Source organism: Protopterus annectens, chromosome 6.part1, assembly GCF_019279795.1.
Source record: "Protopterus annectens isolate FY-2018-M chromosome 6.part1, PAN1.0, whole genome shotgun sequence".
Classification (NCBI taxonomy): Eukaryota; Metazoa; Chordata; order Ceratodontiformes; family Protopteridae; genus Protopterus; species Protopterus annectens.
The window spans coordinates 113,176,533-113,189,598 of record NC_056738.1 but is presented as its reverse complement, the minus strand read 5'-3'; the positions used below and the strand labels follow the sequence as shown (position 1 = coordinate 113,189,598).

At 40.1% G+C, this 13,066-nt stretch overlaps 1 protein-coding gene across 1 annotated transcript in view; it reads right to left on the bottom strand.

Annotated features, from left to right (window-relative positions):
- The window catches only part of LOC122805260 (solute carrier family 40 member 1-like), a 454,127-nt gene extending 441,320 nt beyond the window's left edge, over window positions 1-12,807 (bottom strand). The window contains exons 1-3 of the mRNA XM_044075348.1: window positions 12,799-12,807; window positions 7,594-7,753; window positions 5,342-5,457 (exon numbers count right to left, since the gene is read on the bottom strand). Of these exons, the coding sequence (XP_043931283.1) occupies window positions 5,342-5,457; window positions 7,594-7,744 (267 nt within the window). The 5' untranslated portion in view covers window positions 7,745-7,753; window positions 12,799-12,807. The remainder of the gene's footprint in view (window positions 1-5,341; window positions 5,458-7,593; window positions 7,754-12,798) is intronic.
- Between the last annotated feature and the right edge of the window lie 259 nt (window positions 12,808-13,066).

Sequence of the window (13,066 nt, the reverse complement as noted above, 5' to 3'; positions counted from 1 at the left end):
ACAACGGGTCGATGTTTAGGTATTCAATGACGTAAGCGGTCGACTTTATAATATAGACCTGGTTACAGAAGAATGCACTAATGCATATCTTCATCATTTGAAGTGTTTTTAAGTTGAGCCATGGTCTTCTTATTTCTCTGAGGAGGCCCAAGACACTGTTTTGATCTCTAGTGGAGGCTTAATAACTTTTCTTTGTGAGTGTGTGTACTTGTGCATGTCGTTTAAAAGAGTCTCATAGGTTCATAGGTTTATAGGAATTTACTAGGCTAATGACCACAAGGGCCTTTTTAAGCCTAGCCATGCATACCAAATCTCTGACAAGTTCTGATACCCTTGATAAGTGCAAGCAGGGGTTTGGGAGATGAACCGTTTACAAGTTACCTGTGTCCATTAGAGACACAGGTGCCAAACCAGGGATGAATTTCTGGTTTCCCTTCCAATTATCCAAGTTGCACTTGAATTGGATTAGGAAGGAACTCTGCTTCACATGGATGGAGAACTTCAATGTGTCAAAGTCTGAGAATTTATAAACTAGGCTACATCCAGTCAGATCTTCCTAGAGACATCATTACTTGTCTATAAAGCAAAACAGTGATTAAATAAATTCTGGAGTTTGTGAAACACTGCCTGATAATGATGTCATATATGTTGTGTCATGTGAAAAGGTGTTCTCTAACATTATTGTGGCCTGATGGAAATGGCTTCCTTATAACCTTTTGAGTGCAAACTGGGCAGGGTTCTTTCTGGCTGAGTTCAGCTCCTAGATGCTGAACACCCTAGTTACCGCTTTCAGTGGGAAATCACTTATGGTGTAGTTTCTAAGTCTGCACCAGACGTGATTCATTTGACTTCATATACTTCCATTTTCTTCATGTTCAAATGACTTTGGAGTTGGTGTATATAAATTCTGCAGAAGGAGGACTTGCCCCTTATTTTCATCAGCTTTAATTCTCAACCAATAGAGCTTAACTAATTGGTTTTTCACACAGTTGTAACTTGACAAGTCATAGTGGAAGAGGTGGAACCAGCTTGTTCCGGAAGTTAAAAGTGAACCTGAACTGCTTAGTTCCCTGGTTAAACAGAAAGAGCATCCAACATCAGACTATGAATGTTATTGCTACAAGGGTTATGGCTAAGTTAATTAACTCATGATGATAGCTTTTGTAATTTGAGTGTCAGAGTAATGTAACTGTCCAAGTAATATTTTGGTTAGCTTCACATTTATTTGTAATGTTTTCAGCTGGCTAATGTTGTCTAGCCTCTATGTGTAATATTTTATGCTATGTTAGTGATTTTTTCTAACTACTTATTTTATACTTGGTGCTTTCAGTTTATTAGACATTTTGTTTCCATTTGTAATACCTTTCACAGAGCTATTCTGTGATACATCACTTACAATTACTGATTGCAATCTCTCCAGTACAGGTGTGTTGTACATTTAATCTCGCACACAGTTTGTGTTTGTATCTTAATTATTTTCCAACCTAATTTCTTACTGTTCATAGGTTCATAGGTTCATAGGTAGGTACTAGGCTATCTGCCCGAGGGCATTTATAAGCCTAGCCAGAGTGTGTCGGCTTTCACCTCCCCATTGATTAATTAACTCATCCTCTGTCAAGCAGAGCCAATGAAGTAATCCCAGGGGTGTATTTTCTGTTACTCATCCACTCGTCAAGGTTTCTCTTGAAGAGTGTTAGTGGGGGGCTCCGCCTAATGTAGTTTGAAATTTTGTTCCAAAGCATGGGGAGTCTCTGTGACAGGATTCTATCCCTCCAGCATGTTCTATTTATTGTTGTGGTGAGGTTTAGCTCACTAGAGTGCGTGGCTCACAGTGACTTGGATTTCTTTAGGTGGAGCATGTCCATCAATTCTGAGTTGGACATGGCTTTGTAAGTCAGGCAGAGATCACCTCTGAGTAAGCGATATGCCACTGAGTACAGCCGGAGTTCTTTCAGTCAGGCTGCATAGGACATATGTTTGAGGCCAGTAATTCTCTTGGTGAGGTACTTTTGTGGTCTCTCCAGCTACTGGAAGTGTCTTGTGAGGTACATCCCAAATGGGGCATTGTACTCTATGATGGGTCTGATGAGTGACGAGTAGAGGGGCACTATAACCTCTTTATTTATAGATTCAAACCCTTTAGTAATTAGATGGCCCACATAGAAGGATTTCCTAACTACTTTGGCAATATGATTGTCAAAGGAGAGATTACTATCTACCTAGGTCCCCAGATCTCTTATTACCTCTTCTGTATTAAGGGGGCTGCCACCTATGTGGTAATTTGTGGGTGTTTTGTTTTTCCCAAATGGGATGACTATGCATTTTTTGGCATTTAGCTTGAGGCCATGACTTTGACACCAGGTGTCCGTCTCAGTAAGGCCCTTTGGAGGATGTCCGTGTCAGCTGGAGAGTCAGTTATGGCTCCCAGCTTGCAGTCATTGGTGAACTTGGTTAGCCATAGTCCTCCAGTGTTTGCCTGTACTTCTGAGAAGTATATGCTGAACAGTAGGGGTTCCAGGACCGAGCCTTGTGGGACACCACTTGTGACTGGTTTAGAGTCGGACCTGGAGCCCGCTATTCTTACCGTGTGAGTTCTGTATGTAAGCCAGTTGGCAACCCATCTCATGATGTAGGGGTTTATGTTCAGGCTGGTGAGTTTTTCTGTAATACCCGAGTGGGGAATGGTGTCGAAAGCCTTGGTGAGGTCAAGGTAGACTGTGTGAACAACCTTCCCCTCGTCTATGGTCTTGGTGACTGTCTCAAAGAAGTCAACCAGGTTTAGTAGGCATGATCTGCCCTTAACAAAGCCGAACTTGGTTGGGTCAAGTGTTTGGAGGTGTGTCTTTGTTAATGACTTCCATGATGATGCGCTCCATAGCCTTGCAGACCAGGCTAGTCAACCTCATGGGGTGATAGTTACCAGGGTTAGTTGTGGCCCCTCCTTTGTGGAGTGGAATAACCGTTGCTGTGCGCCATTCTATGGGCACATAGCCTGTGAAGAGGCTGAGGTTGAACAGCGTGTTTAGGTGGGGAGTTAGTTCATTCTGCAGTTCGTGCAAGACGCAGTCTGGGACACCATCTGGTCCCATTGACGCTGTGTTTTTGGCTTTTGAAAGGGATATTTTCACCTGTGAATCTGTGATTTCCAGGACACTACAATTTTCCGGTATTGTTGTGGGCCCTTTTGAGGGTGAGAGGGGGGGTGAAGTTTGCACTGTATCTATCTGCCAGGATGTTGGCAATATCAGTAGATTCAGTATATTTTGTGCTATTTTGCACTAGTTCAGTGCATATCTGTGAGTTGCCACTTAGATTCTTAACATAGCTAAAGAAGGCTTTGTGGTTATCCTTTGAGTCCTTGGCTATTTTTCTTTCGAAGTTAGCCTTCGATGATTTTATGAGGGACCTTAGTTTCTTACTGATACTGATCAGGGATGTCTTTCCTTCTTGGGATTTGCTTTTTTTCTGAACTAGTTTCCTCCTTCTATTGTATAGCCTGTTTATGGCAGGCTCCACCAGACTGTTTTCCTTCTCTTAGAGGAGTGAGTCTTGGTTTTGCTAGGGATGGCATGATCCATGCATCCTTGTAGGTGCTCATAGAGTGCATTTGTAAAGGTTTCTGCAGCTTGGGCAGCGTTATCCTTTAGCATATAGGCTGTGAAACTTACCGCCTCTGTCTTAAGTAAGTTATGCTATTGCCTTGTACCCTTGGTCCAAGTTGTGACTGAAAAGAGTATGTGGACTTTCCCTATTGCCTGTTTAACAAACAAATTGCTAGTTATATATACAGATATATAAACAGATACAGAGACAGATAGAAATGAAAAGATAGGTAGAAAGAGACATAGAGGTTTATTGGCGGATACTAGGCTAACTGCCCTGAAGGGCTATTAGAAGTCTAATCAATAATCCTAAATTAGAATTAAACACTGTACCTTGTGACAGTGAGGTTAAGACCTTAATCATTATACCAACCCCCCTTCAAATGTTTCTCCTGAGTGTGACCATACACAGCACATCATTTGTTGAAGCCATACTTACCAGACACTAGAGGCATGCACAAAACTTTGCCACTGTTGGACTAGAACCACCTACTTATCTACTTACACAATCTAGAGAACACAGTATCAATCACAAGCACCACATGAGAATAGCTGTACAGACTGACTCAACTGCAGTCTGTCTGAAGTAAAATGTTTTTGAATTTAATGGTCATAGTAAACTCTTATTTTGAGAACTAAGTGCTGGAAAGAGTCAACTTACCTCACCATCAGCAAAGTACCTGGCGATGGAATGGAGCTTATTTTATATAACTTAATGCTCATTGTGAGTTTGAAGAAATACATTTATTCTATAGCATTAAACTAAGGACATTTGTGTGTATATGTATTAATAAACTGGATAAAACATAAATCATCTGGTGATCTTCAAATTCATTTGCTCTGCAAGGATTACTGATTTGCTGCATTCTGCTGATATTATAGCTGTCCCAATTCACTGTTCATGTTGATCAGTCAGTACAGGAAACATTCAATATAGGGAGTATTGTGGTACTAATCACACCTCTTTTTCCACAATATAATTTTCTGTTTAAAGCAATATGTTCTATTAACAAAGGAAATCAATGTAAAAAAGTTGAGTGACACACAAAAATGTGCTAATGTATATGCTGCATTGCACCTGAAGGTAGTTATTCCTCCCTATACACAGCTGGTAATAAGCCCACTCCAGAACAGTATGTGCAGTTATGAAGCCCACATCAGAAAAAAATGGACATAGCTTAAGCAGTTCAATATGGGGCAGCAAAACAGTCCTAGTCTGTGTAGGGGCCATCTGAAGAAAGTCTAAAATAAATTACTGGGGGAAGAAAGCAGAGATGGAATCATAACATAAACTTTTAAGTGCCTCCTTAAAATTCATACATTGCAAGTGGGTATCACATTTCTGAAAATTAGATAAGAGAAAAAGGATACAGAATGTGAGTATTGCAGTTGGATTTCTAAGGCGATAAATAAGAAACCATTATTTCATGGAAGGGATAGTGAATAAGTCAAAGACACTTCAAGAAAACCTGCCAGGGCTACAAACTGAATGATTTCAGAACTGCACCACTGCTGTAAGGTTATCCTTACAAACACTGGTATGTAATTTGCTTGAGAAGTGCAAAGTTACAGCTTATATGTAAGTGTGCATACTATGTGGGCCAGATGGTACATTTCTGTCACCAAAATCCAAATTTCTTTGCAAACAAAAATTAAAAAATTCCAAACATTGAAGAAAATAACTTCATATTTCCACAATGCTTCTGGCCAAAGTATTGCTAAGCATATACAATACTTACTGCAAGCCATCCTTTCCATATTGTAATGATATGAGCCTTGTAGATAAAGAACATCATCAGAATTGCAGCACATAGTATTACTGAAAGGTTCTGAATCATCAGTGCAATCCGTACAACTAAAGGAAGAATAAAGATTGCAGGTATTAGCTGGGTTGCATGGTTAATAATAGCTTTTCTGTTAAACCCATACTGAGAAAGGAAATACTTGAGATTGTATTCATTAATTTGTATCTGGGTCACTGAAGTAGCCCTCTCACACTCCTAGTCACTCTTCTGTTCACCTGCCCTAACTGTCTTAGCACTTCATAAAACCCCACTTGGCTATTCTTGCTTTCCATAGAGAAATGTCAGTCAGAGCCCCAAATCCATGGAAGGCAGTGGGGACAAAACTCAGAAGCTTTAAGCAACTACTCATGTTTGGCGTAACATTTTCAGTTCCAAACCACTCTGACCTATCCAATCTGAACACCATAATATTAGATCAGGGCTTGCAGTATTATAACATGATTGTATGCTTACAGACAAAGAATAAGCAGCAAGATTGGTTAGGAACCTGTACAAGAAGCAAATTTATTGAAAATTGCAAACAACATTATTTCACATTTAAATGCTTTTTCGGGTGATACAAAATGAACAAGTACAAATCCACCATTTAAATAAAAAATGAGAATGCCATAAGATCAAATTAAGTGAATTCTTTTCACAAATTAATGATGCAAGAACATACAAAATCAATGCTGTTGTTCTTCCTGTTGCATGCTTCCTCACACTACACTTGATTGTAGTATATATGACTGATTATCAGGCTGAAGTACCATTCCTATTAGTTTGCACAATCTAGTGCCTGCATTCTAACAGGTGGCACTCATGGACTGAGAAATTGCTGCCACTCATCCCTCAGGTTACGCAAGCTGACTATGGTCAGTCACTTCTCCTTTAACAGGGTTGATTAGCTGAACCTGGATTGTTTGGCCACAGTTTTACCCAATGTATAACTGACTCTCTGTCATATATAAACAAAACTAGCAAATGTGACTCCTGAGTAAAATAAACACTAAAATTTCACATATGTTTGCTAAACAAAATGTTAAGCAATAATGAAACTACAAAGCAAATTAAACAAATGAACCATGCCACAGAATACAGACAGTAAACCCTAACAACTATCAATGCAAAAAACTATGCCACCCTACACCCCTCCCTGTGAGGTGGGCTGCCCATACCCTAGGTTTCTAAATGTGCTTACTTTAAATATGATGCCCTTTAAGCAAGGAAGTACTCCACAACTTGCAAAACTGTACTTCATTCACAAAAACTCAACATTCCAACTACCTGTACTACCAACAGCATGCAGTTTCAGGATTTCTGAATACAGTCTGCATTAGAGTGATAGGTACCCTTGCCCATGTCCATTTCTTAGTATTAGACTGTGGCATCAGAAAACTAAGAACAAGTATCATGCCTTATTACTTAATACAGTCTATAAACTGTTTATACATCATTAAGAATTGTTTTCCAAACCAATAATCAGATTTATAGTACACTGTGCAAACAGGGCTCAAAAGTTACAAGCAGGAATAACCACTGAGTAATGGTACATGAGCATAATTAACATCATGAATGGGAAGCCACTTGTTCAAGATGTAGCTTTAAAACTTGCATGGTGATAATGTCTAAGTGAGTGCCAGAAAAGAGGTTTGGAAAAGGTGGCTATGGCAACTCTCTTTGCGACAAAATATAAATATTCTGATTTCATAACTCTTTTCTATAAGCATATTCTCAGTTATAATGCAGTGAGTGAATTGGTAGCTACCAAACTAGTCTGATCTGTCATGTGAAAAAAATTACGTTATGTTTACTGTAAGGGTTCCTTAGATGTCGTCACAATGAATTCATCTACATGATAAATCATGTTGACATTGTATTGCTTTTTAAGACATACCTTTGTTAAGACTTATTTTCATTCTTTAATAAGAAATTGGGCTTGAAGGTCCTTTTGGCTTTGTAGAGGGTTTCATTCTCTTGAAGAGACCCTGCTGCTCAGTACAAAATCAGTAATATCCTAGTCTCTGTGTTGCTAAAACAGGCTTTGCTCGTAAGAACATTTATAACCTTTTTCCAGATTTTGATTGAGAAGTATGTCATGAAACAAAAGCAGATCCTGCTATAATGACTTGAAAATGACCTTTATGAGAATATGTTATAATTATGTATTTTGCTGCAGTGCAGAAAAAAGTAGAGAAGGACCATACCTTTTAGTCTAGGATTTCTGTCTATCCAGTTGCCAACCAAGGCACCACAAATTACAAGTGCTGAAGATACAGTCAATCCAAAAACAGCTGGGAGTAGTAAGTTATTTCCATGTAACTCAACCAAAAACAGTGAAACTGCAAACTGCCACATACGATCACCCTAAAAATGCAGAGAAAATGGTGACTGTTACAATGCTGAATATATTGGAAGACATGCACATAAAGGACTTAAGAGTTTACAGGTGTATGACTGCATCCTTGAAAAACTGAACATATGATCATTAAAATGTTCAATAATTTGGAGCATCTGTTAAATATTCTTTAAGTTAGCATAAAAAAGTAGATGATTTAACCACTACTGACATTCCCCCTACATTTTCCCTCCTTAGCCATTTCCTTCCACCAGAGTATATAAATCAAAGCAATAATACAGATCAGTGCTCACTCAGTTTTGAAACGTTAAAGCAGATTTTTGTACAGCCACTTATCTTTCTTGTCTCTCATTCTAACTTTCATGGTAAAACTGTCAAGACCTCTTTTGTCCTCTTCCAGTCTAGAGTAAAATTGCTTTCACAGGTAATTATGACAGGTAATCATGATAACTCCTCTGCCGCAGAAACAGAATGTTAGTCACAGACATACATGATGTCCTTTTTTTACTTTCTGGGTCTAAACTATAAAAAATGCTGATTCAAAGCCATAACAGGAAAAAAAGAGGACAATAATGGGCTAAATGCTTTGCTAAGCAAATAACCTCTTTTCATGTACCAGGGAACTTTCCAGAATGATGGGTATTGTCAAGAGTGAACTTTCCCATCAACTTCACTTAGCCTTACTCAGTTTAGAAAATGGTCCCTCTGAAGATATACTTGGACAATAAGTAGTATCTTAAGCACTACCACAGGGTGCTAGTTCTATGGATGGCCAATAAGTAATATCTGAGGAACTACCACAAGGTGTCAGCTTTTTGGATGGCCAATAAGTAATATCTGAGCCACTACCATAGGGTAACAGCTCTGTAGATGGACAATAAGTAATATCTGAGGCACTACCATGGGGTGCCAGTTCTCTGGATGGACAATAAGTAACATCAGAAGCACTACCATAGGGTGCCATTTCTCTGGATGGACAATAAGTAATATCTAAGGCACTACCATACAATGCCAGCTCTGTTGATGGACAATAATAGGTTCATAGGTTCATAGGAGGATACTAGGCTAATAGCCCTAGGACTTTTACAAGCCTAGCCATGTAGAAAACCCATATACTCTAATTAACCATAGCTAGATGGTCATTGTTAGCAGAACAATTCTAGGATCAGTACCGACTACCCCTGTCCATGGATTACATAGGTGTCACTCCTGGGCTGAATTTACAGTCACCCATCCAATTGTCAAGGTTCTGCTTAAATAGGGTCATTGAAGCAATCTGCTTCACATGAAGTGGGAGCTTATTTCAGAGGAGTGACAATCTCTGGAAGATGTATCTGTCTCTCCAACATATTTTGTTAATGTCACAGGCTAGGTTGAGATCCTTGGTGTGAGTGACTCTTGTCCCATTTGATTTGCAGATGTGCAGCATTTCCATTAGGGCAGAGTCAGAGACTGCTCTGTAGGCCAGACACAGGTCACCTCTCAGCAGCCTGTATGATACAGAGCACAGTGACAAGGCTTTCAGTCTTTTCATATACGTCACATTTTGGAGGCCCTGGATTCTCTTGGTTAGAAACCTCTGTGGTCTCTCCAGTTGCTGCATGTGTCTGGTGAGATACATACAGAAGAGAACATTGTACTCAATTAGTGGTCTGATAAGGGTTAAGTACAACAGAGTTAAAACCTCCTTAGCCTTGGATGTGATGCCCTTATTTATGAGATGTGCAATGTAGAAGGTTATCCTTACTTACTATAAAATCTGTCATATGCTGCCAGATTGAAGAAACTCCAGCTCTATTCAGTCAGATAGCCTAGTATAAACCTATGAACCTATGAACCTATGAACTATGGACACATGGTGATTGAAGTTTAGATTGCTATCAACCTGTGTTCCCAAGTCTTGCACCTCTGGGTTTGAACTTAGAGGGGTGCTATCAATATCATAATTAGCAGGGGCTACTTCTTTGCTAAAGGAGATTTTAAAGCATTTTTTCTTGCATTTAGTTTTAGTCCATTACTTTGACACCAATCATTTGACAATGTCAGCCCCTTCTGAAATATGTTTACAATATTGGGGGATTCAATGATTGCACCCAGTTTGCAGTCATCTGCAAACTTGGTAAGTCACAGGCCATCTACTTTCACCTGGACCTCAGAGAAATAGATTCCAAAAAGTAGAGGGCCCAGCACAGATCATTGTGGTACCCCACTGGTAACTGGTCTACTAGTGGAGGTGGACTCCCCAACTTTGACAGTGTGTATTCTGTCAGCGAGCCAGTTGGCTACTCATCTAGTGGTGTATGGGTTAATCCCCAGCTGGGAGAGTTTCTCAATAATCCTTGAGTGGGGAATTGTATCAAAAGCCTTGGCTAAATCAAGGTAGGTGGCATGTACTGCTTTGCCCTCATCCAGTGCTTTGGTGACTCTCAAAGAAGTCCACCAGGTTTAATAAACAAGATCTACCCTTGACGAAACCAAACTGTGTCAGGTCAAGCGTTTAAAGGTTTCCTGTGTCTTTGTTGATAAAGTCTATGATGTTTCTTTCTGTGGCCTTGCAGATAAGGCTGGTTAGGCTTTCCTGAGTCGGTTGATAAACCCCCTTTGAGCAATGGAATTACTGTTGCTGTTCTCCACTCTGCCGGAACAAAGCCAGTGCTCAGGCTATGGCTAAAGACAGTGTCAAGTGGTTCCACTAGGTCTTCAGATTGCTTAGTAAGCAACCTGGGATGTTATCGTTTCCCATAGAGGCCATGCTTTTGGCCTTGGAGATGCTTGTATGACCTGTTCTTTGGAGATACTCGGTAGAGGACTTTTGTGAGGAATGCTTTGGGTTATGGCTGATGGGGACAGCGGGGTGTAGTTATTGCCAAATCTATCAGCTAGTAGGTTGGCAGTTTCCTTAAGTTCACTGAGTGGTATTGTCCACTATAAGTCTGGCACACAGCTGGGCATTCCCTTTTAGGTTTCGGATGTAGCTAAAGAATGCCTTATGGTTATCTTTAGCTAGGGGTACTAATTTAGTCTTGTAACTAGCCTTAGAGGACTTTACAAGATATCTGATTTGCTTGTTTAAGCTGTGGAGATTATTCTTCCTCTGTTGAGTAAATTCCCTCTTGTTCTTAGATATCAGTTTCTTTCTTTTGTTATATAACTTATTTATACTTATAGTCCACCAGGGTGGCTTGTTTTTTCAGGAGGACCTGGTTTTAGTCCTGTCTGGTACAGTTGAGTCAATACATTTGTTTAAGTGGCTATATAGGGCATTTGTGTACGCTTCTGCATAGGAGTCAGTGTTGGCTATGTTAGCAGGGGCTATGAAACTTTTTATACCATTGCTTAGTAAGCTATAGTTTGCTTTGGAGACTTTTTTCAGTTTTTTGCTCTTGTGGGGGTGTCAGGTCTGATCTTTACTTCAAATGAGACTGATTTATGGTCTGACCTTATTAGAGAAGGCAACACACAGGGAGTTGTGCAGTGACTGCCCCCCCATCATGTTGGTGAGCAGTAGGTCTAGGATATTTGATCCCCTTGTGGGGGTGTAGAACAACTGTTCTAGGGCATTTGAATTAACAAAATACAGGAGCCTCAGAATAATCATATTTGCACTCATGTAAGTCACCCAATTGATGGAAGGATAGTTGAAATCTCCCATGACCAAGGTGTTTGGCTGTATACTGAACGACTGTAGCAAGTCCAGGTAGGTGATGTGCTTCCCTTGGTTCATGGTGGGGGACCTGTACCTAGAAATTATATGGCAGGGTATTTTGCCTATAGTTATTTGGAGAAGAGTAGCTCAAGAGAGTCATACTGTTTTACCAGTCTTGATGTGTATTTGGATTTAAGGAAGATGGCTATACCTCCACCTTTGGTTCTTTCATATTCGTTTTGAGGTCTGAATGTGTGAAAAGCATTGTAGCCTTGCATGGCCTGGTTGCTCTCTGTGGCCTTGAACCAAGTCTCAGTGACTGCACAGATGTTAGCATCTTCCAAGGTGAGGAGTGCATCCAGGGAGTGCAGTTTTCTGTTTAGGCTCCTGGCATTAAGCAGCAGGTCCTTGAGTTTGTTTCTAGTGGATTTCTTTAAGTCAGAAGTTTTGTTGTTTTGATATTGCCTAAAAAAGGCACTATGAGGAAGACAAGCATCTTTGCCAGTATCCAAAATCCTTGAGGAGACAGGTGAAGGCCATGTCTGGCAAAGCAGCGTGGTCTGTTCACCATGTCTTCCCAGGCTGTCAGATACTGGATACTCCTGGAGTGACACCAGAAACTAAGCCAATTATTGAAATCAATCATTTTTGTCTGTATTGTGGAATCATCCTAGGTGAAGGTAGAATGCTGCTTAGGGCTAGCGACATACCTGCCTGAGACACATAATCTGACAGTTCAGTCATATCTCTCTTCATATATCTCAAGACAGTCACTCCAGCATGTACTATGACAGAGACAAAATGGTAATCATACATCCACAGAGCTGGCATTCTATGGTAGTAATATCTGAGGCACTGTCTAGGGTGCCAGTTCTCTGGATGGACAATAAGTAATATCTGAGGCACTAACATAGGGTGCCAGTTCTCTGGATGGTCAATAAGTAATATTTGAGGCACTACCATAGGATGTCAGGCATAGTAGAAAAGCTAAATAAACTGAGAATAAATCCCTTTGTCACCCACTGGATTGGCAACTGACTCACAGATAGGACACAGATAATCAAAATAAGGGAAGTTGCTTCCACAAAGAGACCAGTCACCAGTGGTTCTATTCTAGGATCTCCCCTGTTTGGCATGTATTTTTCTGAAGTAAAAGCCAATACCAAAGGACTTTATCTGACTAAGTTTGCAGATGACTGTAAGCTAGGAGCAGTCACTGAATCCACAAATGGCTTAGCCATCCTACTGGAAGGTTTGTCTCAAATAAATAACTGGTGCCAAAATCACGGACTTAAACTAAATGCCAAAAATGTATTATTGTATCTTTGGGAAGTCATCTAACCCAGGGAACTAGCACATTCACAATACTCCCCTAAGAGTTGACCCACTTGTTTGCGATTTGGAAACGTATGTGGAAAGTGACCTGCCTTTTGACCATCATGTGTCTATTGTTATAAGAAACTCCTTCTATACTGTACAGCTTATAACAAAATGATTATCTCTAGATCTAGGGATGTCATTGTCCCCTGTTTACTCAGCCCTCTTCAGGCCATTCACTGAATATAATGCTCCCTTTGGCATACATCTGTCCAAACACATGCAACAACTGGAACACCCACAGAGATATTTACCAAAAGGATACAACACCTAAACAACATGTCCTACATGGACTGTC